This window comes from Ambystoma mexicanum, chromosome 3q, assembly GCF_040938575.1.
Source record: "Ambystoma mexicanum isolate Mex_15411 chromosome 3q, UKY_AmexF1_1, whole genome shotgun sequence".
In the NCBI taxonomy this organism is placed as follows: Eukaryota; Metazoa; Chordata; class Amphibia; order Caudata; family Ambystomatidae; genus Ambystoma; species Ambystoma mexicanum.
Window position 1 is genome coordinate 826,902,765 of NC_090926.1, and position 23,862 is coordinate 826,926,626.

The 23,862-nt window shown below is 42.6% G+C and overlaps 1 protein-coding gene across 1 annotated transcript; it reads left to right on the forward strand.

The window, feature by feature from the left end:
• The first annotated feature begins 20,101 nt into the window (after nucleotides 1–20,101).
• LOC138583028 (uncharacterized) lies at nucleotides 20,102–22,920 on the forward strand. Its single transcript, XM_069654922.1, has 3 exons — nucleotides 20,102–22,025; nucleotides 22,119–22,229; nucleotides 22,710–22,920. The coding sequence occupies exon 1, from the start codon at nucleotides 20,114–20,116 to the stop codon at nucleotides 21,287–21,289; it is 1,176 nt and encodes a 391-aa protein (XP_069511023.1). The 5' UTR covers nucleotides 20,102–20,113; the 3' UTR covers nucleotides 21,290–22,025; nucleotides 22,119–22,229; nucleotides 22,710–22,920.
• The last annotated feature ends 942 nt before the right edge of the window (nucleotides 22,921–23,862 follow it).

Below are 23,862 nucleotides of genomic sequence, written 5' to 3' on the forward strand. Positions count from 1 at the left end.
GTATTAGTATTTTGAAATTACTTATTACATTGTATAAGCAACATTTTTTTTTGGACCTTCATATTTAGTAGATTACAAACCAGAGTACTGTGCAAATTGCTCAGTTTCTGTGTTCGTTGCTAAAATCATTTTGTCTGTGGGAGAAAAAAAAATCCATGTTGGATTAAAAAAAAAACTTTTTCTGTTATGCTACAGTTTATTTGTTTGTTTTCAGTGTTCACTTGTTGCTTCTGGCTAATGCTTTATACATTGGGTTGTTGCATTTTTTTGGAGCCCTAACATATTATTTATTTGTTTGGATATTATGAAATTTTGGAGCAGTTAGATACCAGTATGCGTATTCTAACTGTCTATTTTTTGCTCTAATTTAGTGGTATTCATTTATCTGATTAGTTGTTGTACAATCTTTGGGCAGTTAGATAGCTTTTGGAATATTCTAACAGTTTATATTTTTTTACTACAAGTTTACTTAAGGTTTAAGTACAGTTTAGTTATCAAATTTTGGTTTTAAGAACATTAAATAAGTGTTTGTAAGATTTGCTGGTAATCCCTGCTTTAGAGTAATGGTACTATCATTACATTCAAACCATCAACATTTCTTTTTTATATATGCAGTGTGGTGCCCTAAATTGGTTGTGGCTCCTGCGTGGTTGATTACACCTATTGTTGTGAAGGTTTTCTTACCAAGTGATATTTGACCATGTGTGAATACAGTCAGCTTGCAGTTGTTTTTGGTACCATCTGCATTTTAACGTAGAAGCATTAGTATTACGTATTTACTATGTGTTTGTATTACTAACGTGGAGCGATTATCTGAATTGCAGGTAGAACATAATCTACCATGGTTTGCATTTTGTACACATTGCTGAAATGGAATGGATTCACAAATAGGTATATATATATATATATATATATATATATATATATATATATATATATATATATATATATATATATATATATATATATATATATATATATGTGAAGCGTTCATTGGGGATTTCTTCTTGTGTCACATTGTTGCAGAGAGTGCATGTATGTTTCCACATGTATGAAATCTGAAAGTACATTAGAAATTCTTGTGGATCTACCTGTGAGTTTATAGTGAATTTCACCATTCCAGCAGAGTAGTCCAATTGTTGTCTTATTCCATAAACACTATACGTGTTGTCAGGATTGTTTGCTGCATTTCTGTGAAGTACTAACATTTGCATACACAATGGGTCTGTACAGTGTAAATAAATGTTGTCAACAATTGCTGCTAATTGAAATAGAATATTCATTGCTACATTTGCGTAGCAACTTACGCCAACTATATTTGAGAGTTTAAATGGACCAGGTAGTCCTGTATCTGACTGCTTTTTTTGGAGTTTGTCTTCCTTCTTTGAAGAAGTACCTGGTTTACTTTCCCTAATTGATTCTTTTTTGCTTGTGGTACTTGATGAATTATTACTTTCTTTTACTCTCTTTGGAGGATTTGAAGTGACATCCTGTTGCATTTATGTTTGATTTATTTTTCTTGTATAACGTTTTACTTTTTGTGGAACAGAATATGTGTTTAGATGGGGGGTGTATAGTGAGCAAAGTCTATTGTATTCTAAAATGCAAGGAATATCGGCGTTTATTTTACTTGCATCAAAGTTGATTAGAAATAGGCCGCCAAGTGTAGGTAAGCGTGATAGTGCTACGTAGCTCATGCCTTCTTTAAAGACTGTGTTACCAATATCTCTCATTGCTTTGTCTAGGGTAAGACCTTGTGATTTATGAATCGTGACTGTATGTGCAAGAGTTAGAGAAAATTGTTCTCTGCGTACATACATGTCTTTGAAGAGAAGGAATCCAGCTGTTGAGCGTCCTATCCTTTATACTTATGAAAGTTTGTCAAAGAGTATATTGACAAACTGAATTTTGTTGTCACGTGGGTATGTTTGAAAGCCAACAACTGTACCCAGTGCTCCATTAACTAGTCCTTGGTCCACATCAAGGTTACGTTTAAGCATTACTCTGCAATTTAAGGATAATTTTAATATCTTTTCTAAGCCTGCTGTGTTTGAGATTGATTTTTCTAAACTATTTAGTCTTGTTGTGGCTTGGTCACACATGGTTAGTGTCATACCATGTACATCTAGTTTGTCTGTGCCGCTAATTTCCATTATTGGTTGCATTTCTTTACTTAACATTATTTCATTGAATTTGTAACAGCTTGCAAGAGTTGGCATTAAGGCCATGCAATTGACATTTTTGTGGGCTAATTGTTCCATAACATCTGTAGCACATGCATTATCGCCATAAAGTGCATTAATTTGCCAGGTTTTCAATATTGCTTCTGCTTCTTTAGTAAGTATACCAACACTGATACTTTTTAAGATGTTGGCATAAGTGAGATCTGCAGATTGCCGCATGTTTTCTGTTAATTCTCTGTATTGGAAATGTTGCCAAAGGTTGACATTTCCAATGCTGCCAACAGTTTTACGGCAGAGTTTGAAGAAGATCTCCGAAAACAATAATGCGTTTTCCTGCAAAAGCTCGTCATAGTTTGTTTTAAGTACTTCTTGTAATGTGAGGTGAATCAAAGACAACATTAGGTTGGAGACCATGCTCACTTCATCTATTATTAACATTTTCATTTGTTTCAATACTCTGCGTAGTTCCATTGCAGCTTCTAGTTTGTAATAGTCTAATTTGTTCTGGTGCTCTACTGGCAATAGTAGTAATCGGTGTAAAGTGACACCACCTATGTTGTAGGCAGCTAAACCTGTGGGGTCAATGACTACAGCTGACAGTTTTTTGTTTGTCAATTGTTGAAGGAACTTACTGATGATTTTGATTAGGAATGTTTTTCCAAAACCAGCATCACCACTGACGTACAATAGTATAGGTTTATAATTATAGCAGGAACATTCTTTATTTTCATGTTGTACACCATGTGCAATTTGTTTTGTTACTTCTTGAAAAATGCTACGCTGTTCATTGTTTAGTTTTGATTGTAGTATAGTTAAGTCTTCTTTATCTTCATACTGACACATGGTGTTTTCTACTTCTATCATAGCTAATTCTGCCTCATTTATTATTAGTGGTTCTCCCAGTGGTTCTTGGCTTCCTGTTACAGAAGATTGACTACTGTCAGGAGTGTCCTTACCTAGTTGGGCCTGGATTTCTTCTTCGTGTTGCTGTTCATTGTGCAATATTGTTTTGTATTGTGGAAAGTTTACATCAGGTGTAGTGCTTTCATTTGCTTTGAAAGCATCTTCATATGACTCATAGTTATCTAGTATTTCTTCTTCTTTTCTCCATGGTTTAAAGAGTTGTAGCAGGGACATGTAATATACGTCTGTATGTTGAGGAGTCTTTAATGACAATTTGATATGATTAATTAATTTTGGTTTAGTGAGTTTAACTAAGCTGCCTTCACAGTTTGTCACTTTGTATTTACCTTTTTTTTCATCAGGTTTTATATTATTTTTGTATGTGTAGTATTGGGCTATGTGGTATAGACACATGGTTTCCAAAGTATTACTTCTGTTTGGGTAGTATGTGTTCAATACATTGTTTTTTAAAATGTCTTGGCTGTTGGGATCACGTTTGGCTATTGTTTCTATATCTTCATATGATTTTCGAACTATTTTTCTAGATTTAGCTGGACCAAGACTTAGCCATACTATATTTTCAGATTTACCATACAATGCAGTACCAGTTAAACGATCAGCTGCTTCATATGATCCACATTCTCTCTGGGAGAGCATTTTAATGCCCATTCTGTATAATTTCTGAGACACTGTTTTATCTGATGACAGGTCATTCCAGAGGTCTTGGAGCTCTGTCTTTTCTGCTTTAGTTAAGTATGCTGTGACATATCATGCAACTGCAGTAGAATTGTCTGCAATGTACTGCACATCTATGTTTGCATTCCATAAGTGGGCAATGATTGTATTATAATCATTGGTATATTTTTCTTCTTCTTCTTTTCTTTTTATGTATTATGTATGTTTAGGTGACTTACCTTTAACACTATGTCTAACTGAAGACATGAGGTTGTTCACTTGACCTGTATTTGTAACTGGTCTAGGGCAACCAAATTGGCATTTGGTGTAGTATTTCCCTTTGTTTTTGTATTTGCAACGACAATATTTTCCACATTTGTGTCTTTGTAATTGTAAAATTTGAGCATGAAGATCACTATTTGTGGCTTCTGATGGAATTTCACAAGTGACATATTTTTCAATAAACTGTAAAACAGTGGTTCACTGTCTTGACCAAATTTAGGAGCATCTTTAATCCATAAAAGCATGTGGCTATGTGGTGCTCCTCTGGCTTCGTATTCTTTTCTCCAAAAGAAGTGTTGCACTTCTCCAAGGGGAGGAACAGTTTTATTACAAATAAAATGTAGCTTAGCAATGAACCGATGGTAAAAAAATATTGAAACATTAATAGAATCCAAAGAACAAAGTTTTCTAGGTGTTAGTATATCTATGTTAGTTTTGTTTTTGTTTGATATGTGTAGGAAATCATGTAAATCTTCCCATGCATATTCTGCACAACTTAATGTAACAAAGCAAGTGGGTGGGCCGAGGTTTCTGATCATACAAAGTACATCTCCATGACGTTGAAACCAGTACTCTTTAGTACCACACATATTTGCTAATAGATTTGTAATATTTGATTGTAAAACCTCATCTTTTTGTTGCACTTTTTCTAATAATTGTGTAGCTGTCATATTTTGAAAGTGTGATCCTGATTTTAATATGTGCGCAACTCTGTAACATAAAGTTGCTAGTTCACTTTCAAAGAGTAGGTGGAATATGTATTCCACATTTTGTCTAAATCTGGGATCTTCAGAATACATCCGTAATGAGCGGTATTCTGATGCTGATATTTGAATAGGTCTATTATCGTACCTTCCTCCTTTGCCAGTAGGAAAGAGTAGAGGAAAAGCACATGCTTCTATACTTTTTTCCCATATGCTGATTGGTGATCCTTTTGTTTGACGCATTTGGTACGTTTCCAGTGCATCTTCTGTGGTGTCATTAGAGTGCAAAGGATGAATTGTATAGTGGTCTAAAGTATTTGATATTGCAGCAGGATCTAGGAGCTCAAATTGACCAGTTTCTTGAATTATTTCAGTTGTATCCTTCAAGTTTTCTTCAATATTAATTTATTTGTAATATTCATTATTCTCTTTAAGATATTGCAAGGCTTGTCTAACTTTATGTAAATCTACCAGCTGTTGCCATTTTTTTTTGCCTTTTGTAGGTACTCCATTTACTAAGATAATTAAAGATTGCTGCATTGGACATTGCACTCCTAGAGTATGCACATTTCCTTTTAGATCTAATGGTAAATAAACTACTTTTCCACAAATGCCTTTTACCAATTCAGAGGGAGGTAATTTTGCTGTTTTTGGTTGAAGGCGTATTATTGCTTGAAATGGGTGCACTGTTTGAATTATGATCCTCTCATATAAATTAAGTTGTTGTAGGGGTTTTGGTAGCACGTGAAGGAGTTTGTTTGTTGTCAAGTTTTGTAGTGCAGTAACTGCAAAGTATTACGTTTTCAGTTATTTCGTATTTGTTTTCTGCTACAAGGTAGAAAGCTAATTCAAACCATTTAGAATCTTCATTGTCTTCTATTATGTATGATAGGTCTACAGTTTTTGTGTCACTTTTATAAAAAGTTCTGCAGCAACATACACACACATGGTTTGGTACTTCAGCTGATGTAATTTTAAATTTTATTATTTCTTTTTTTGTATGTGTTTAGTTAAAGATTGCCATGTGTAGAATTGTTGCTAATTTGGTTTAAAGCTATTTCATTCTGTAAGTGGCTTTCACTTCCAAAATATTTTTTCTGGATATAATCAATTTCTTCAAGTAGGTCTTTTGCTGTACCATGTAGAAGAATGTTATTTAAATTTGCTAGTGCTAAAGCAGGACTTTTAGCATAGTACAGTTTATAGACTAGATGTATTATAGTTGAATGATATGTTGATAGCCTTTTGATATCATGGAAGGTAGTTTTACAAGTAGGTCCTTGCTATGTCTTTGCTTTTTACATATTGATTGAGGAATTGGCGTAAAGCCTTGAAAAATTGTTTGGGAATGTTACACATTGATGTGCATAGCCATTTGTACACTAGATGTTCTGATTCAGTTGAATGGAGGGGTAATTCTAAGTTTTCAGGGCATATTTTTGTAAGGAGTAGTTCTTGTTCCATTATGGTAATATTCACTTTTTCATAACCTCCACCACTGCTATGTATGGCAATTGTATGTGTTTGCTTTTGTTTGTACGCTTCTTCATTAAAGTATGGTTATGTGCTTGTAATGTGATTCCATTCACCTCCGCATATACTTAAGAAGTTCTTTCTGTTGACATTTCGTTTATTGAGAAGTGTTTTTTGTAATTTAGTTATTAGTTTTGTTAGTGGTTTCATTTTGTTTAACACTAAAATAAATAACTTTCTTTTGAGAAGAATTGCACTGTCTATCAACGCTTCTAAGATTAATTTCCCACGATAGGTTTTAAGGGTTGAACCTGGTTTCTCTCCTGTTTTTATAAGATTTTGAAGGACTCTGAGATGGAACATTTTGGCTAAAATATTTTTCTTGGTATGCTTACTTTGAACTTTATCAAGATTTATAGAAGTAGTTTTATCTGTAGTGATAGCTGATTTTTTGTTAATTGTTTTCTGGTTTGTTTTACATTTTGATAGGAGGTAAAGTTTTTCCACTTGAAACTTCTTTTGTTTCACTAAATGACTGTATTAGCTGTTTTGTTTCAACTTCTTTTACAAATTTCGCTAGATATGGATGCTTATGTTGACACTTTTATTTTCATTTGCTCTACTTCTGTGTTGCTTTCTACGGACTTCACTTTTGGTAGGCATTCTTTAGGGTCTGTTTAAAAAAATAAAGAAGGTATGGGTTGGGGTGTTCTGCAATGTATGTGTGCTGTGTGCATGCGTGTTTGAGTAAGATGATAAAGATGTATGTAATGGTGTGTGATTGTGCATTGGGAACTACAACTAGTAGGGATGGGTATTCTTGAATTTATATGCTACTACACTGAGGTTCAGATGACAGAAAAAAGTAAGCTAGTGGTGTGGAGAAGTACAAATAGTAAATCTAATGTATACAATTAAAACAATTGTTTGTTCTATAATATCCAAATTGTAGCGGTTGAGTTGGGTAATTTGTGTGTCCAAAAATAGGAATTTGTTGGCTATTCTGTCTGTAAATCACTGTTTAAGACATGGGGATTTTTGGACAGAATGGTGCACAATATCAATTTTAGGCACAGAAATAACATGAATTAACTTTACAGTGTGTTTCAGTAATAATACAAATATTATTGTGATATTCTACTTACTTTTTTTTTTAAATGAACAGGTTAATTCTTAGTTCTGTGTTCTTCAAATTCGGTTGCTTCTTTTCAGGAGAATGGTCTTCACTGCAATTGTAAAAGAAACGAATTAGTAATTTTGTTTGTATATAGCACTGTTTTTAATTTAGACATTGATTGTTTTAATTGAAATCCTCAGCGCCTTCCTCAAAACCATTAAAACTATCTTATTTACATAAGATATGTCACACAAATTCAATACATATGATATGTTCTTAATGAACAAATTGTATTGTAATGACTAACTTTAGCAAACAAAATATCTTTACTATGTTTGTGAAAGTCATAATGTACCACTGAATACCACTATTTCTGTAACTAAGGTCTTCCAGGTAATAGTGTCTCAATGTCATGCTTAAATTAAAGTAATTGACTAAATAAAGAAATAAAACAAAAATATTAAGTCAGTTTGAAAATGTGTTCATCTATTGTACAGAAAATATGCATACCTGTAGTTTGTGTTCATGCATTTGGATATGCATGGAGCTGCAAGTAGAAATCTTGGAGACTTGTACAGTATTTCTTGTAGATGGTGTTTGCCAATGATATGACACTTGTACTCAGAGAGATTCACAGTACATTTGCAGTGCTGATCTATGATGATGCAGTTAGATGTAGAGATCTTGAATGTGATTGGTGGATGGTCATGTGACTTCTTAGCTACATCCAATGAGGGAATGGCACAGAAAGTGAAGTGGAAATGGTAGAAGGGCTGTTCATGTTACGATATGTCCGCGGACATGGCGGTAGTTCGCAGACATCGGGTGTTATATCCGGGGATTTTTGGGTTCAGAAGTCATGCACATGAGAATGAGCACTGAAAGGGATTGGTCAGGAAAGTTTACTGGGTGTGTTGTGCCAGGAGATAGTTTCTCAGATACTCTTTTTGCTGAGAGAACAACAGATAGCTATGGCTGTGTGTTTCAGAAAACAGATTGTTTGAATTTTGGGAGATTCATGATACATTGGTTCAAGGTGCATGCAGAAAGCTGTGGAGTAGCTGTAGGTCTTGGATTTCCACATGTGGAAGTACACTGGCATGGAGTATGTGTAATGAAGTGGTTGGACTTGCTACCTCTTTGTGCTAGTTTGGAGACAGAGCAACATCCAGACATAATTGTAATTCATTGTGGAGGGAACAGTTTAGGACATGTGTCTGGAATTTCTTTGCAATTTTCTATGAAAGAAGGACTTGGGATGGTCATGGACATGTTCCCTAATTCTCAAGTAATATTTTCACGGATTGCACAGAGACAAATGTGGCTTTGTTCTTCTTCATTTGGTCCACAAATGGAAAAAGCAAGACGCAATGTTAATAAGGCTGTTTGTGCCCTTCTAAGAGATTTTGGCATGTCCTCTTGTCACAATGAAACTATTATGTTTCGTAGTACATACATTTTTCGCAGAGATGGAGTCCATCTTAATTATGCTGGCAATCAGATTTTTTGAAAAATACACAAAACGCATTACGACCTTTTTTAGAATTACAGCATCCATTTTGAAGTAGGTGTTAAGTATTTATAATTTTTGACATACAAACACCTCCCAAAGGCTCTTTTCAGAGCCACCACTTCCTACAAGAGAAAATTGCAATGGTTATGATAGGGTAGCAATCCAATTTTTTAGATGTCCGCGGACTTCTAAAAAATACAAAGGGTCATGCTTAATTTATTTTCACTTCTATTTTTTAACTGTGAAAGGCGGCTCTGAAAAGAGCCTTATTTTTTTTGATTTTTGTAATTTTGTATTTTTTTTGGTTTTTTATACACGACACACTAGGAGAGGAGGGGAAAGGAGGGGAAAGGGGGGACACCAACCACAGGGATAAGAAAGGGGGAGCTGAGAGAGGAAGATGTAGATTGGGTTTTATTTGGGTAGTGAGCAGGTCTTCTCATGCTCTGAGACGATAGTCTCAAAAGCACTACGAAGTCTCTCCCCTGCACAGTACTGCGTCGCAGTACAAACACACAACTGTGACCCTCGAAAGGTAAGGGTCATCAGTATTGCGTATGGCCTGTGAGGCAGCTTGAGAAATACGCTGTCCCACAGGAGTGTTCCTTGTGGTGACAGGATCAGAAACAGAGGATGAAGTAGAGGAAATCAACGTACTACGTTCTTCGCAAGGTACAACCTTGCGAATAGCCCCACAGTGAAATGACCTCAGGTGTCGCTTCATGGTAGTGGTCCCAAAGCTGTACGAACCGTGCCTCCCGTGACTGAGTATCATTTTGCACTCATTGCAGGTGACACGGTTCGCACGAGCCTTAGGACCATTCCCATGAATGGTAAACAAACGCCACACCCAAGACTCACGCCAAGTGCTGGTAGTAGGGATTTCCTCTACCTCATTCTCCTCATCCTCTTCTTCCTCCTCTACATCCTCACTCCTGTTCCCCTCTTCAGGCCCTTGGGGAAGTGGTGGTGGTGGAAGGGGTGGGGGTGGTGCTGAGGCAGACACAGCACCAGGTGGCAGCAGTGGAGCCACAGAAGCCATCAGGTTGAAGATGGAAATCTGCAGGTTGCAGCAAAAATCTCTGTGCTCTGTAGAATAGCCAGAAACACAATGAGAATAAGCTCTAGGGCGTGCTCTTGTATAGGGGTGCTTGTGCGCGGTCCACGGACATGCGCACTGTCCGCGGACAGATCAATCACAAAAAAAGGTTCAAAAGATTTCAAAAAGTATGTATAAACTTATAATTAGTAGGTTGGACTTGTGCTATGGTGAGTTTTTATTGGAAAATATTGTGGATTACTTGAAATTGTACTTTTAAATTGTTCGGGGACACGAAGAGTGTCCGCATTCAGAACACGCGATCAGCGTGGGCGCGGTCACATGGTCGCTTCGCGAACATGTTCGGGAACGAAGCAGCTGTCCGCAGGACACCAAATGCACAGGCATTGGTTTATGTGTCTGTGTAAATGCTCGAGAAATTGATAACATATCTAAATACTTATTTTGCAGAACCAGACTCAAGGCATGTCTACTCATTGCCATCAGTAATGGAAATAGAGTTGCAGTTAATAAGCAGTACAGCCAAATGATGACACCGGAAAGTACTTTGCCAGTTGTATTTATGCTCAAATATTACATTGCAACACAACTCATAAAATAACATAACTTTGCATACACTTCGTTCCACAGCTCTGAAGCGCTGGAGTGGCATGAACCAACCACCCCCACTGCGGTTTTGGGACCTACTGCAAGTCGATGCTTATACAGGGCTCCGCAACCCCAGCAGGGAAGGAGGGTTAGGGTGATGATGGTTGGATAGGAAGGGGGAAGTAGGGAAACTGGAATGAGGTTTAGGGAGAGGTTATGGATAGGTTGGGGATGTTAGGGTAAGGTTTTGACCACTGCACACGCTTCCAGCGAGCTGTTACACAAACATACGTCCCTGCTTCTGACTCTCCACAAGGATACAATATCACTATCGCAGTATACAAAGGTATAGCAAAAACACATGAGGTAGTGCAGCACTTAGCTTAGGTTAGTTGTCACCCAGAGTCCCTTGTTGTCTCCTGTGATTTTGTTGTGCCATGATGTGTCGAAGTAGCTGTTCAAATGCTGCAAGAGAGAGAGTGTTAATATTAGTGCACATATCAAACACTGCCGCATGTGGGCAGCTGTTCACGTGCATGTACACATGCAGCAGATTAAGCAAGACCCACATAGTACTAAACATGCACAGTAGGGGCTGCATATGGCTCTGCTAAGAGGTAACGTGTTAGTTATGGCATGCAGGAGTAAGCAGTTAGTAATGACTTATCGTTCAAACTGAACGGACAGGATCACTTTTTTTGTTTTGTCTTTGTTTATAATCAGAAACAAGCTGCTGTGTAAAGAAACCTCGACTGCAATGTGATTGCGCCTATTATTCACAGAAAATCGTTACACACAGCCACATTAACTACAAATAAATTTTAAAAAACGCACTTGTTGATAGAGTGGCTTTCTTCTTCTTGGACCTGGATTTTTATGGCTCATTACACTGTTTGGAAATACGGCTGCCATCTTGCTATGGCTGATAACATACATGTTTGTAGGGGTTGTAAATATGCAGGCATGCCATTGCAGCACTGCTAATGTACAGGATGTCAGTTTATAGGGTTTGCTAATGTGCGGGGCTGCCTGTTTGCAGTGGCTTTTACTGTGGTTGATTTCTTGTGAATGCTTCCAGAATTACAAGCCACTGGATTGCAGGTGTTGCTAATGTGCATGCGGTCAGCTTGTAGAGGGTGCTGTCTAAGGGATTACCCATTTCTAGGGGCTGCTAATGTGGGAGCATGCTTCTTTACAAGGGTTTTTACTCAAAGGGTTACATAGTCAATAAAGGCTGCCAATGTACAGTGCACATCATCTTATAAATCCAGCTTAGATACAGGGTTGCTAGAGTTGTCCTGTTTGAAGGACTGTTGATGCGCATGGCTGCCAGTTTGCATGGCTGCAAATTAAGCACAGATGCTAACATGCACGTGCCGACCCATAGGAACCTCTAGTATGTGTGCTGCCTGCTTGCAGCCCTGGCCGACAAGCAGGGATGCCTGATGGCAAGAGCGGAAACTTGAAGCATTCACAGATTATTAGGGCTGTGTACAATGATGCAATGTTCATAGGGACTACTAATCCACAAAACAGGGCTTTGAATGTACAGGGTTGCTAAAAGGGAGGATGTTGTCAGAGTTGTGTGTGCATGGGCCTTTCTGTACACTGCAGTGTTAGGGCCTGCCAAACTACACAAAGAATATAGATGAAAGACAGAGCCGAGTTGCGCACAAAGGTGACAAAGACGGTGGAGCGAGAGAGAGAGAGAGAGAGAGAGAGAGAGAGAGAGAGAGAGAGAGAGAGAGAGAGAGAGAGAGAGAGAGAGAGAGAGAGGGAAGTGATGGGGAGAGGAAGATGGTAGAGGAAAATGAGGCAACAGAGAGGCAGAGCGCTCCCAAAGGGGATGTTGAAAGCGCAGAGAATGGCTGAGGACTGCCTCTTAAATGCACTCTCCAGTTTGAGAGAAATTTTACATCGGCGGCCTGCACGCACTTGCAGTGTTAGATTTCAGTGATTGGGCATTCATTCTGGAGATAATAGGTTAGGGCTAGGGAAGTCCTAGATCAGATGGTGTCAATTATATTCTCTGTTCCAGTGGCTACATTTAAAATGAACATGATTCTTAGGTTTTCCTGTTTTCAGTGAAATATGATAAACACCGGACACACACCCCCGAAAGAGAAAGTGCCTCCTAGGTTTAAACTGACAAATACTGTTTCCACCAATCCCAATGGTGCCTGAGCAGGGATGGGAGGAGGTCTGGGGTTGATGGGGTGGCTGGATAGGGGGCTTGGCAGACAATAGGAAAAAGGGACCTCTCCCCCTATGTATGCTTGTTTGTTTACTTCCATTGCTTCCCCTCCTGTTCCCGGCCATTATTCAAAAACACTCTGTGGGGACAAAAGTTCCCACACAGAGTGAAGCGAGAGAGTGGTGCTCATCCCCAGACAAAACACACATTTTACCGCACATGTTGCAGCAGGATTAGTAAAAAAGCCATATGATTTACAGGAAGGTGTAAAAATAAAACATCTCAGCAACAATCATCTAACCTGCTGAGTTGCATTCTGCTGTAGCATTTCCTGATATTCCCACACCTGGAAAAGAGTGTTGGCTTGCTCACCCCCTCCAATCAAGCCTCAGGGGGTACATTAATGTGACTCCCATCTCATTTTGCAGTGAGCATCACTTAATAAACAGTTATTATCTGCTTGGAGTTTGTTTCTTTTGATAGTCAAAATAATCCTTATCTCCACCAAAGTGAATTTTCCCGGGAAAATCCTTTTATCACACTATGCCTTATCTGATAAAATTAGAAATCTCTACAATGAGGAAAGGTTGTTTTCCCTAATCAAAGTTTTCATGGGAAGAAAAGAAAGGGCAAAGATGGGCCACGAGTCCCTGAAAAAGTATTGCATAATTTACTACAATAATTTTGACTTGTAAAAATGTTAGATAGTACTGGATTAGCTTATTCATCTCTATTCTCCGAAAAGTGTTCATAACATCCAGCTCTAAGAGATATTACCCTACTTACGCATGCAATGAAACAATACAAGAAGAATATGTGTTTTGTTTACACTGGAAAAAAAAACAGTTGAAGTCGGCAAATGGGAAAACACTGATAAACACAGATTATGAAGTTTTGTGAAAACACTGAAAAAACACCTCCAGAAGTAAAAAAAAAATAATCAACATCTAAAACAGGAAACACTAATGATTCTATAACAGGCGGATTCAGATAGATATGGCGATGCTGTCCAGTTTCTCTCTCTTTGCATTGCTGATGGAACCCCCTACTTTGAGAATTGCACAGAGGCGTTTGCGGTTTTCACATTAGGTTAAGCTGGGTCAGCCATCCCATCTTGATATAGGCTGACAGTTTATCATACTGATTCATTTCTGTATGAGTGGCTGCATACCTCACTTTATGAATTGTTTGCCCTAGTTTAATTATTGCCCCAATGGACAGGGTAATTCATAGAAATTCGCACAAAAGTACCCGTGCGATACACTGCGCCAGCCGCGTGCGAAAAAATCCATTTCATCGCACAGCGAATTCATGGATTTTAGCCTCCAAAACCAGCCGTGGCACAGAGTGGTGCAGCGACCCTGCAGCAGCGCCAGTTACGCCCCCAAGAACGCCCTCGCGCAAGGAAAAGCTTTCAAAATTCCAAAATCATCACAAAGGGCTGCGCTAACCCTGGACCAGTTCACAGGGCTGCCAAACAGCAAACGCCAAGAGGGGAACGTGTATTTCAGTGGTTCTCGGGAAGTTTCACACGTGATTGTCCTGGGTACGTGTACATCAGGGTTGCGTGGGAAGTAACACACGCGATTCCATCAGGGCACGTGTATTCCAGGGGTGCGCGGGAAGTATCACACGCAAAAACAGCAGGGTACATGCATTTCAGGGGTGCAAGGGAAGTATCACATGCGATTCCATCAGGGTATGTGTATTCCAGGGGTGCGCGGGAAGGATCACACCCAAAAGCAGCAGGGTACGTGTATTCCAGGGGTGCGTGGGGAGCACCACATGTGAATTGCACGTGTGGGTCCTCCCAGGTGTACCCTCTACACCCTCCACGGCCCCTGCAGGCGGCCCACACCACAGGGACCTACCCTGCACATGTCCCGCAGGCAGCCCATCCACCATGCCCATGCCCCCCAGCCAACCCACATGTCACCTTGAACTACTGCCCACCAACGCATGTCCCCCTGCACCCCCAGCATCCAGGGGCACCCTCCACCAGGTCCCCTCTCATGTCACCCAGCACCTCCATCCCCCAGCAGTGCAGGGCACCCTCCACCAGGCCCCCACACATGTCTCCCAGCACCCCCACCCCCCAGCATCCAGGGGCACCCTCCACCAGGCCCCCACTCATGTCTCCCAGCGCCCCCACCCCCCAGCAGTGCAGGGCACCCTCCACCAGGCCCCCACACATGTCTCCCAGCGCCCCCACCCCCCAGCAGTGCAGGGCACCCTCCACCAGGCCCCCACACATGTCTCCCAGCGCCCCCACCCCCAGCAGTGCAGGGCACCCTCCACCAGGCCCCCACTCATGTCCAACTCATGTCTCCCAGCACCCCCCCCCCAGCAGTGCAGGGCACCCTCCACCAGGCCCCCACACATGTCCCCCTGCACCCCCACCCCCCAGCATCCAGGGGCACCCTCCACCAGGCCCCCACTCATGTCTCCCAGCACCCCCACCCCCCAGCAGTGCAGGGCACCCTCCACCAGGCCCCCACTCATGTCCAACTCATGTCCCCCTGCACCCCCACCCCCCAGCATCCAGGGGCACCCTCCACCAGGCCCCCACTCACGTCTCCCAGCACCCCCACCCCCCAGCAGTGCAGCGCACCCTCCACCAGGCCCCCACACATGTCCCCCTGCACCCCCACCCCCCAGCATCCAGAGGTACCCTCCACCAGGCCCCCACTCATGTCTCCCAGCACCCCCACCCCCAGCAGTGCAGGGCACCCTCCACCAGGCCCCCACTCATGTCCCCCTGCACCCCCACCCCCCAGGGGCACCTTCCACCAGGCCCCCGATCATGTCCAACTCATGTCTCCCAGCACCCCCACCCCCCAGCAGTGCAGGGCACCCTCCACCAAGCCCCCACACATGTCCCCCTGCACCCCACCCCCCAGCATCCAGGGCCACCCTCCACCAGGCCCCCACACATGTCTCCCTTCACCCCCAACCCCCAGCAGTGCAGGGCACCCTCCACCAGGCCCCCACTCATGTCTCCCATCACCCCCACCCCCCAGCAGTCAGGGGCACCCTCCACCAGGCCCCACTCATGTCCAACTCATGTCTCACACCACCCCCACCCCCCAGCAGTGGAGGGCACCCTCCACCTGGCCCCCACTCATGTCTCCCAGCACCCCCACCCTCCAGCAGTGCAGGGCACCCTCCACCAGGCCCCCACTCATGTCCCCCTGCACCCCCACCCAAAAGCATCCAGGGGCACCCTCCACCAGGCCCCCACTCATGTCCAACTCATGTCTCCCAGCACCCCCACCCCCCAGCATCCAGGGGCACCCTCCACCAGGCCCCCACACATGTCTCCCATCACCCCCACCCCCCAGCAGTCAGGGGCACCCTCGACCAGGCCCCCACTCATGTCTTCCATCACCCCCCACCCCCCAGCAGTGCAGGGCACCCTCCACCAGACCCCCACTCATGTCCCCCTGCACCCCCACCCCCCAGCATCCAGGGGCACCCACCACCAGGCCCCCACTCATGTCCAATCATGGCTCCCAGCACCCCCACCCCCCAGCAGTGCAGGGCACCCTCCACCAGGCCCCCACTCATGTCCAACTCATGTCCCCCTGCACCCCCCACCATCCAAGGGCACCCTCCAGCAGGCCCCCACACATGTCCCCCTGCACCCCCACCCCCCAGCATCCGGGGGCACCCTCCACCAGGCCCCCACTCATGTCTCCCATCACCCCCACCCCCCGGCAGTGCAGGGCATCCTCCACCAGGCCCCCACTCATGTCTCCCATCACCCCCACCCCCCAGCAGTCAGGGACCCCAATTGCAAGTTTGGAAATTAACACATGTCCCTCACATACACCCAATGGGTGTCAGTGAATGTCAAAACCCATATCATGATATGCATGAAACCAATGAGATGATACTACACATTGAAGTTTGAAGAAAAAATATGTATTAAAAGCAACCGAAATTGAATCAAAAATAAACAATAATGGAAATTTAAAAAAAAATAAACCAGCATGTCTGTGAAATAATGCAAAACCACAAATCTTAATCCAAAGGAATGGTGTCCAAAGTCACAGTCCACACAATTAAATCCAATGGAAAATTAAAATCGAAAACCATTTCTCCATGCGTGTTAGGGAGAATTCTCTGTTTGGGCTGAATTTCCTAACCTAGTGAGTCCCCCAGCAGCTTTGCTGGATTTCTGGAGTTTGTTTTTTCCATCCTGCCAAGAGTGAGACTCTTTTTCTCCCACTCTTGGACATGAATGTGTGTAATTCCTTTGAATGTCAATGTGTTCTATGGGCTATGGGGTCTTTTACTCCATAGGGTCTCATATGTTTTTCTATGTGTGTTACACCGCACCCTACGTGCCGTAACACTCGGGCGTCCTACCGGACCTCCATCATAGACTCCATACCCGGGGACTGACTACTGTCTCCCCGGGCATGTAAAGTCACCATTGGCTTTACTAGACCTAAATTTACTAACAGAACTAGTACAAACCATCCTATTGTGGACATACTAGTAGGGGTAATTCGATTACTCCTAGGTCTGTTATTCGAGGGGGCACTGTCCCGTCCCCCCTCGTCGAGTTTTGGCTGGTGGCAGTGGAAACTACTTGTTATATTCGACCCTGAATATAACCCTATGGGATTCTTCCCATTGTTAGAGATTGATACTGTTTCTCGTTAATCTCTAACATACCACCGGTTTACTTATCTTAAATAAGTATCGGATGGTATTTTCTGCCAGAACTCGGTTTTTAAAATGGCATCTGTGTTCGTCTCTGTGACTCATAAACCAAAGGTCGAGCCCTTTGTTATACTTTTGGCGGGCTTCTGTACAGAGACCCTCCAAAGTGGTGTCATTCTGTCTGGGTTACCACAGGGGTGTGGGAGGGGGTTTAGGCACCCTGGACCGAGTTGCCTTGCCAACTCCGGTCGCACTCTGGTGTGATTGGCCCAGGTGGTGAGCCTCCCAGCTCACCACTTAGCATGTGTTGTTTGACAGCTAGGCTGAATGAATGGGGGTTTTCTGCATAAAAACAGGGCTTTTGGGACTGGATCTTCAGAAGTCGCCACAGGACCTAAGAATCCGACGAGGGTAAAGCTGAGCCGACCTGCAATGACGACCCCTCGGGTGGAGCCCTGCTGAACCGACTCACCACTTCCCGACGACAGAGGAGATCTCCCTGCCGGAGAGTCTCATCCCCTGACTGGTGGGAACAACCAATCCCTTTTGCGTTTTCTTCGCCTCAGGACGCAGTGGTCGAATTGCCCGTGCAGAGCACCTCGGCAACCGGATAGCCACTACCCCTGTACCGCGACCAAAAGGTGGTGCCTTGTGACGGAGCTCTCCGCGGCTGGTCTCTTCCCTGGTGGTGCAACGATCTTCAACTTTCCTTCAACGACGAGATTCTCTCTTCTCTTGGCAAAGACCGAACGTGCATCCACCACCAGGAACAACGGCCCCCGCCGGAGCTGTCTCTACACCATCAAGGTACTGTGTCCGCCTGGCTTCCCTTGCTGCCGGATAGAGTGAGGTGCCTTAATCCTCGCCTCTCCATAGGGTCGCCTCCAAGCTTTCCCTAGCGTGTTGTTCTGAACTGGTCCAATCTGCCGATAACACTTTGCTTCAAAGACTCGAACGCATTTCCACCAAGATACTTTTGGGACATATCGCCTCGCCTCTCTCCGAGTGGGCCTGGCCTCTGAACTTTATAATCTATCGTGGTTCTTGTCTTCTTGCCTTGCATTTGCCTGTTCAGTATTGGGACCGTGTTGATTTCATAACCTGCTTATTTTTCTCTCCCGTCCTAACAAATACTAGAGTGCCATCTAGGTTGAGGCATACACCTCTGTCTGCAAATAAGTGATGCTGGTAGAACCTAGACTTGTCGAACTATTGTTAGGGGGATTGATCTGTTTTCTTCGTAGAGTAATTGTAATTGAAGTATTTGCCGTGATAGTGCCAAAGTGTTTTCTATAGATGTGCTGTTATAAATAAATACCTTTATATCTTTACACTGAAGCCGTGTTGCGTGTTTGCTTGTCTTACTGTGAAGAATTGCCCTATTTTGTATACTCCACATACTGCTTAACTCTTCTTGAGGGAAGTCTGACTGCTCAGCCACAGCTACCAAGTGAATCTGTGTGGTACAGACTGCTACCAAGTGGGTTTACTGGCAAACACCTGTAGTCCTAAATCTTTTGCAGTGGTCCCAGAGGGAACTGCACAGGTTTCCGCCTAACACTGGGGGTACAGCGGTGGGATTTGTATTGAGTATACAGTTTAGAGTGCTTTTCGACACTTTAGGATAACTAACCACAAAGCTTAGTGCTAAAAAAAGCTACTTTCAAAAACATGTCTACGATGGAAACTTATAGTCAAGAGTCCTTGTCAGGTGAAAATACTGAGAGTTTGCAAGCTCTCTGTAGGCAAGAGAATCTTCCTGTAAGAGGCAAGAAGTTAGAACTAATAGAGAGATTGCTGGCGAACCAAAGTCTGGGTACTGGTTCAGAGGAACCAATTTCTCCAGCAAATGTAGATAACAGTGATGGTGTTGATCTAAATCGTAATTCTGATGATAGTGATGAAGAGGCTGAAGAGGAGGAGAGGCTAACGAAACTGTCTCCCCTGCTCCTCTACCTGCCTTACCAGCGGTACCTACGGGGCCCATACCAGGTCCCACATGTAACCCCGCTTATTTTGAACTCAAAAAAATGAAGCTCGAATTAGAATACAAACGGTTCTTGGCTCAATCTGAACGAAACCAAGAGCTCGAGTTCAGACGGATGAATGCCCAGGCTGAGCAGAAGCAAGCTGAGTTAAGACTCTGGGAAATAGAACTTAATCACGAGTTAGAGATGAAAAAGTTGTCTATGGAAAATGCTTCTCTCTCCTCTGGTTCCTCTAGGAGCTCCAGTCCCAAAAGACCCCGGATGCCGAAGGAATTAGTGGGTATGTATGAACCGAGATTGGATGTGTTGGATTGGTTAAAACTGTTTGAATACAATCATGGGCTCCAGGACATCACTGGGAATGATTTACTTCCCTGGTTGTTCTCTAGGCTCCCTCCTGTTGCGACTGATGTGGTAATGGAGTTGGTTGAGGTGGATAAGACGGATTACGAAAGTGTGAAACTAGCTTTGATAGCTAGATTCGGGAAGACCCCTTCCCAGTATCTTAAGAGGTTTAGAACCCTCAAAAAGCATGATGGTACCCCTTGGGCTACCTGGGTGAGTGAAGGGTTGAAAAACTTAGAGGGATGGATTAAGGGTTACAAAGTGAACACTTATGAGGGTATGAAGAATCTTTTTATGTTGGAGTCGATTTATGATGCCTGTTCTCCTGAGCTCAGACAGCACTTGGCTGATTCGAAGGAATTGGATTCCCGGACGCTGGTTAAGGCTGCTGACTTATGGGTTTATGCTAACACCTACATGTATAAATTTGAAAAAGAAAACGTGTTGGATCACCCATTTTGGTCATTTAAAATCTTGACCTGGAAACGTTATATAGATGATATCTTCGGTATCTGGTGTGGTACACGAGATGAATTGGATCTTTTTTTGGAACATCTGAATTCAGTGAACAACACAATCAAATTCACAATGGAAGTAGGGGACCCTTCATTACATTTTTTGGATGTGAGCTTACAGATCAAAGAGGGTCACATCGACACCACGGTGTACCATAAACCAACAGACGTGAATAATCTTTTACATTTCAGCAGTTTCCATCCTAAACCCATGCTCAAAAGCCTACCATTCAGTCAAATGTTAAGATTGAAGAGAATTATCTCAGACCCAGCAGGCCTTGACTCAGAATGTTCATTTCTAGTTGAACGATTTGGATCTAGGGGGTATCCAGATACTATCACAGGAGAAGCCCGCAACAGATCAGAGACCTTCACGAAGGAACAACTACGCATCCCTAAAGTCAAGGATAAGTCCACACCGCTACTCTACATTTCAAAGTACTCACGACAGAGTTTCCAAATCAGCAAAACTCTGCGTAAAAATTGGACCATACTACACAATGATCCCTCTCTCCTGAAATTATTTCCCAAAGCACCAATGATGGCCTTTAAACGTGGACATAATCTCAAAGATAAACTAGTGAGAGCGGAAAGACCTCCTAAAGACAAACAACTTGTACTGAGTACCATAAAGAAGGGTACCTTTCCCTGCTTGAACTGTACGAACTGTAACAATGTTATAAAAGGTGAAACGATATCTCACCCACAAACTGGGAAGAAATTCAAAATCAGAGACTTTTCCACCTGCCTCTCCGCAGGTGTCATCTACTCATTGAAATGTCCCTGTGGTAAATTATACATAGGACAAACCACAAGACCCGTCAAAGAAAGATGGTCAGAACACAAATCCACCATCAGATGTAAGAATCTCAGATCCCCAGTGGCAAGGCACTTCATCGAATTCCAACATACGATTGCACAAATTAAATTTCAAGTCATAGAAATTGTCAAACGTCCACACAGAGGTGGCAATTACCAATCCTTGTTGTCACAGCGAGAGAAGTACTGGATCCACACACTTGACACTTTGCAACCTAAGGGTCTGAATGATGAATTCTCTTTGAGTTGCTTTCTATAGTGAATTGTGAAACTCACATGTTACATCGCCAACTACTATACACAAGTGTCAGTATCCCGGACCTTAAAAAAAATTTTTTTCTTTGTCATTACAAGTGTTGTGACTTTGATGTTTTCTTCAAGGGAACTGTATTTTCCTATGTTTGACTTGCCTATATTCACTTAAATGTTTGCACCTGTTCACGAATGACCAATTGAACCATCTCTCCATTCGTTCGAACCTTGTATGAGTAATAGGCTACATCGCAATCTTTTATCCCCTTGCCATTGAATTATACTTGTCTCACTATATAATGAGTAGCCTCATGACTCTACATGATTTGTTTTGGACTATTAAGAGTAAACTGCATGTACCATTTGTGCTATCTATCATGACTGTAACGATTATTGTACTATTCACAAATTTCTGTTCCATTAGAACCAAAATTATAAAATGCGTTGCGATGGTGAACACCAGAATTCTTATGTTTCATTATGGAACATATTAACTCTACTTTTCTTATTTATCCTGATCTCTGGTCAGTCCCTATGAGTACGCTTGCACTATGCGCCATTGCATGATGGCCTCCATATTCCTCACTCACCGGCTTCTATGCCCTTTTCTATGTTTATTATTTAGTTTCCTTTCTACGTCTGACGGCGTGTCCCCAGCACAGCTCGTTCCCTAGGTTACGACCGCGCGGAGCCACTGCCTGCCGGTTTCAGTTTCCACTAACAGTGTTCCCCGCACTGTACAGGTAAGCTACCGCTACTTGGGTCCCTTTGCCCGGTTGGGAGACCCCAGGTTTATTTTTCTCCAGTATAACAGAAATGTATATGTCCCCACTTAGGTGCCAGCAGTACGTGTCTCTTTGCAGATGCCCTGCATCGTATAATTGTTTCGAATACTTGTTGACCACACGGATGCCCCTGTTGCCTTGGCTACTCGTCCCGCAACTCGAGTGAGTGCATTCTTTAAAACCAATTCCGGTTTATTTTAAGTATTATTTATTTTATTCAGTAGCGCTCTTTTGGAGTTATTCTTTCTCCGTCCACAGGAGGGGTATGGTTTTTTCTTAAACACGCTCCCCATATTGACTCAGCTTTTTCACTATTCAAGGGTGGTCCTTGCTATTTAGAACCCACTACCGCTTTTGGCTTATCTCGATCTGTCTGACTCTTCATCACGCCATTTTCTAGATCCCACCATGTAGGTGGATCTCACACAATACATCTCCTTTGTTATGTGTTTAGCTATTAGTATAGAGTGTTTCTCTTTGATCTGTTAGTTCACTCTTTTCACCATACTAGATCTCCAGTATTCTGCTCTTCACCATCTCGCTAGCATCCCGAGTTATGTACAGCTTGTCAGTCAGTCCTTGACTGTTATGGAAATAAAATAAAAGATTTTACTTTTTGTCTCCTTGAAATGTTGTCAACAGTTCAATTGGGCCCTTATGAAGAAGAGGTTACCCTCGAAACGCGTCGGCCACTCCACAATTGGACAGCATCACCTCTCCATCATTTATTGCTTCTTCGCAATTTGTTTTAATATGTTAAACGTCACGAATTACTTTGTACAACAGAATGTGCCTTTTGGCAAATTTTGTTTTCCTCTTTGCCAAATAAATTGTTATATGCTCAACTAACAAACTGCTGTTATATATCTATATCCATATATTTGAAGGCCCTATGTGGCATCAGTAAACAGTGTGCAGGGGACGGGAGGGCCCCACTTTTTGGGTCCTCTTCTATTTTCTCTTTTCTGATTTAGGCTTTGTGCCAAGGCCTTTTTTCCTCCCCCGCACCTTTAAATTCTTAAACCAGCTCTTCTGTACATATAATGATGATTTGAATTTCTATATCAATTGTTACCAGGTGTGCACCACTGTCAGCATTTTTGTTTTCGACTTATGGGTTGCCAACAGGGCTACTCATAAGGATTCTGGGGCAACCCAGAAAAAAGTTGAGGGAAAACAGCCTAAAAAAGACTCAAAAGAGAATTCTAATAACTCAAATTCCAAAGAGGGCCCCAAACAAAACCAGAAGGGTAAACCACAAGGAAAACCACAGCAGAATAGTGTGTCTTCTGGTGCCAAACCGGAAGGAGGTCAGAACAAGCCACCATTCCAGAAAGCATTCGGTAAATGCTTTGTTTGTGGCTCGACTGACCACATGAAAGGAGATCCCAGATGTAAGGGTAAACCTTCAAGGGTCCAGCTTGTCTCCTTAGCCTTCGCTCCAGAGGAGGAAGTCCAAATGGCAAGTGAAAACTTTCTACTGCTAGCTGACGAACCCATTGGAGTCTCAGCCAGCGTTTCTTTAGTATCTCTGGGGTTGTGGGAACAACAGAATTTAGATGTCTATAATTCTATCCCCGATAATACTAAAGATTATTATAAGGACAGTGTCCAGGTGAATGGTCAGGAGACTCCTGCCATTAGGGACACTGGGGCTCGCATAACTGTGGTGGAAAAATCATTTTTTCAGGCTGAGGATGTTGCTAAGGCACCCAAACGCCTCACCAAGTTAGCTGGAGGGCCTGTGCAGATGCTTCCCCAATTACCAGTTCTCATCCAGTGTAACGTCATGACT

Bases quoted from the DNA above. Each gene is read 5' to 3' on its own strand.
- LOC138583028 (XM_069654922.1), top strand. From the start codon at position 20,114: ATGTATAAATTTGAAAAAGAAAACGTGTTGGATCACCCATTTTGGTCA.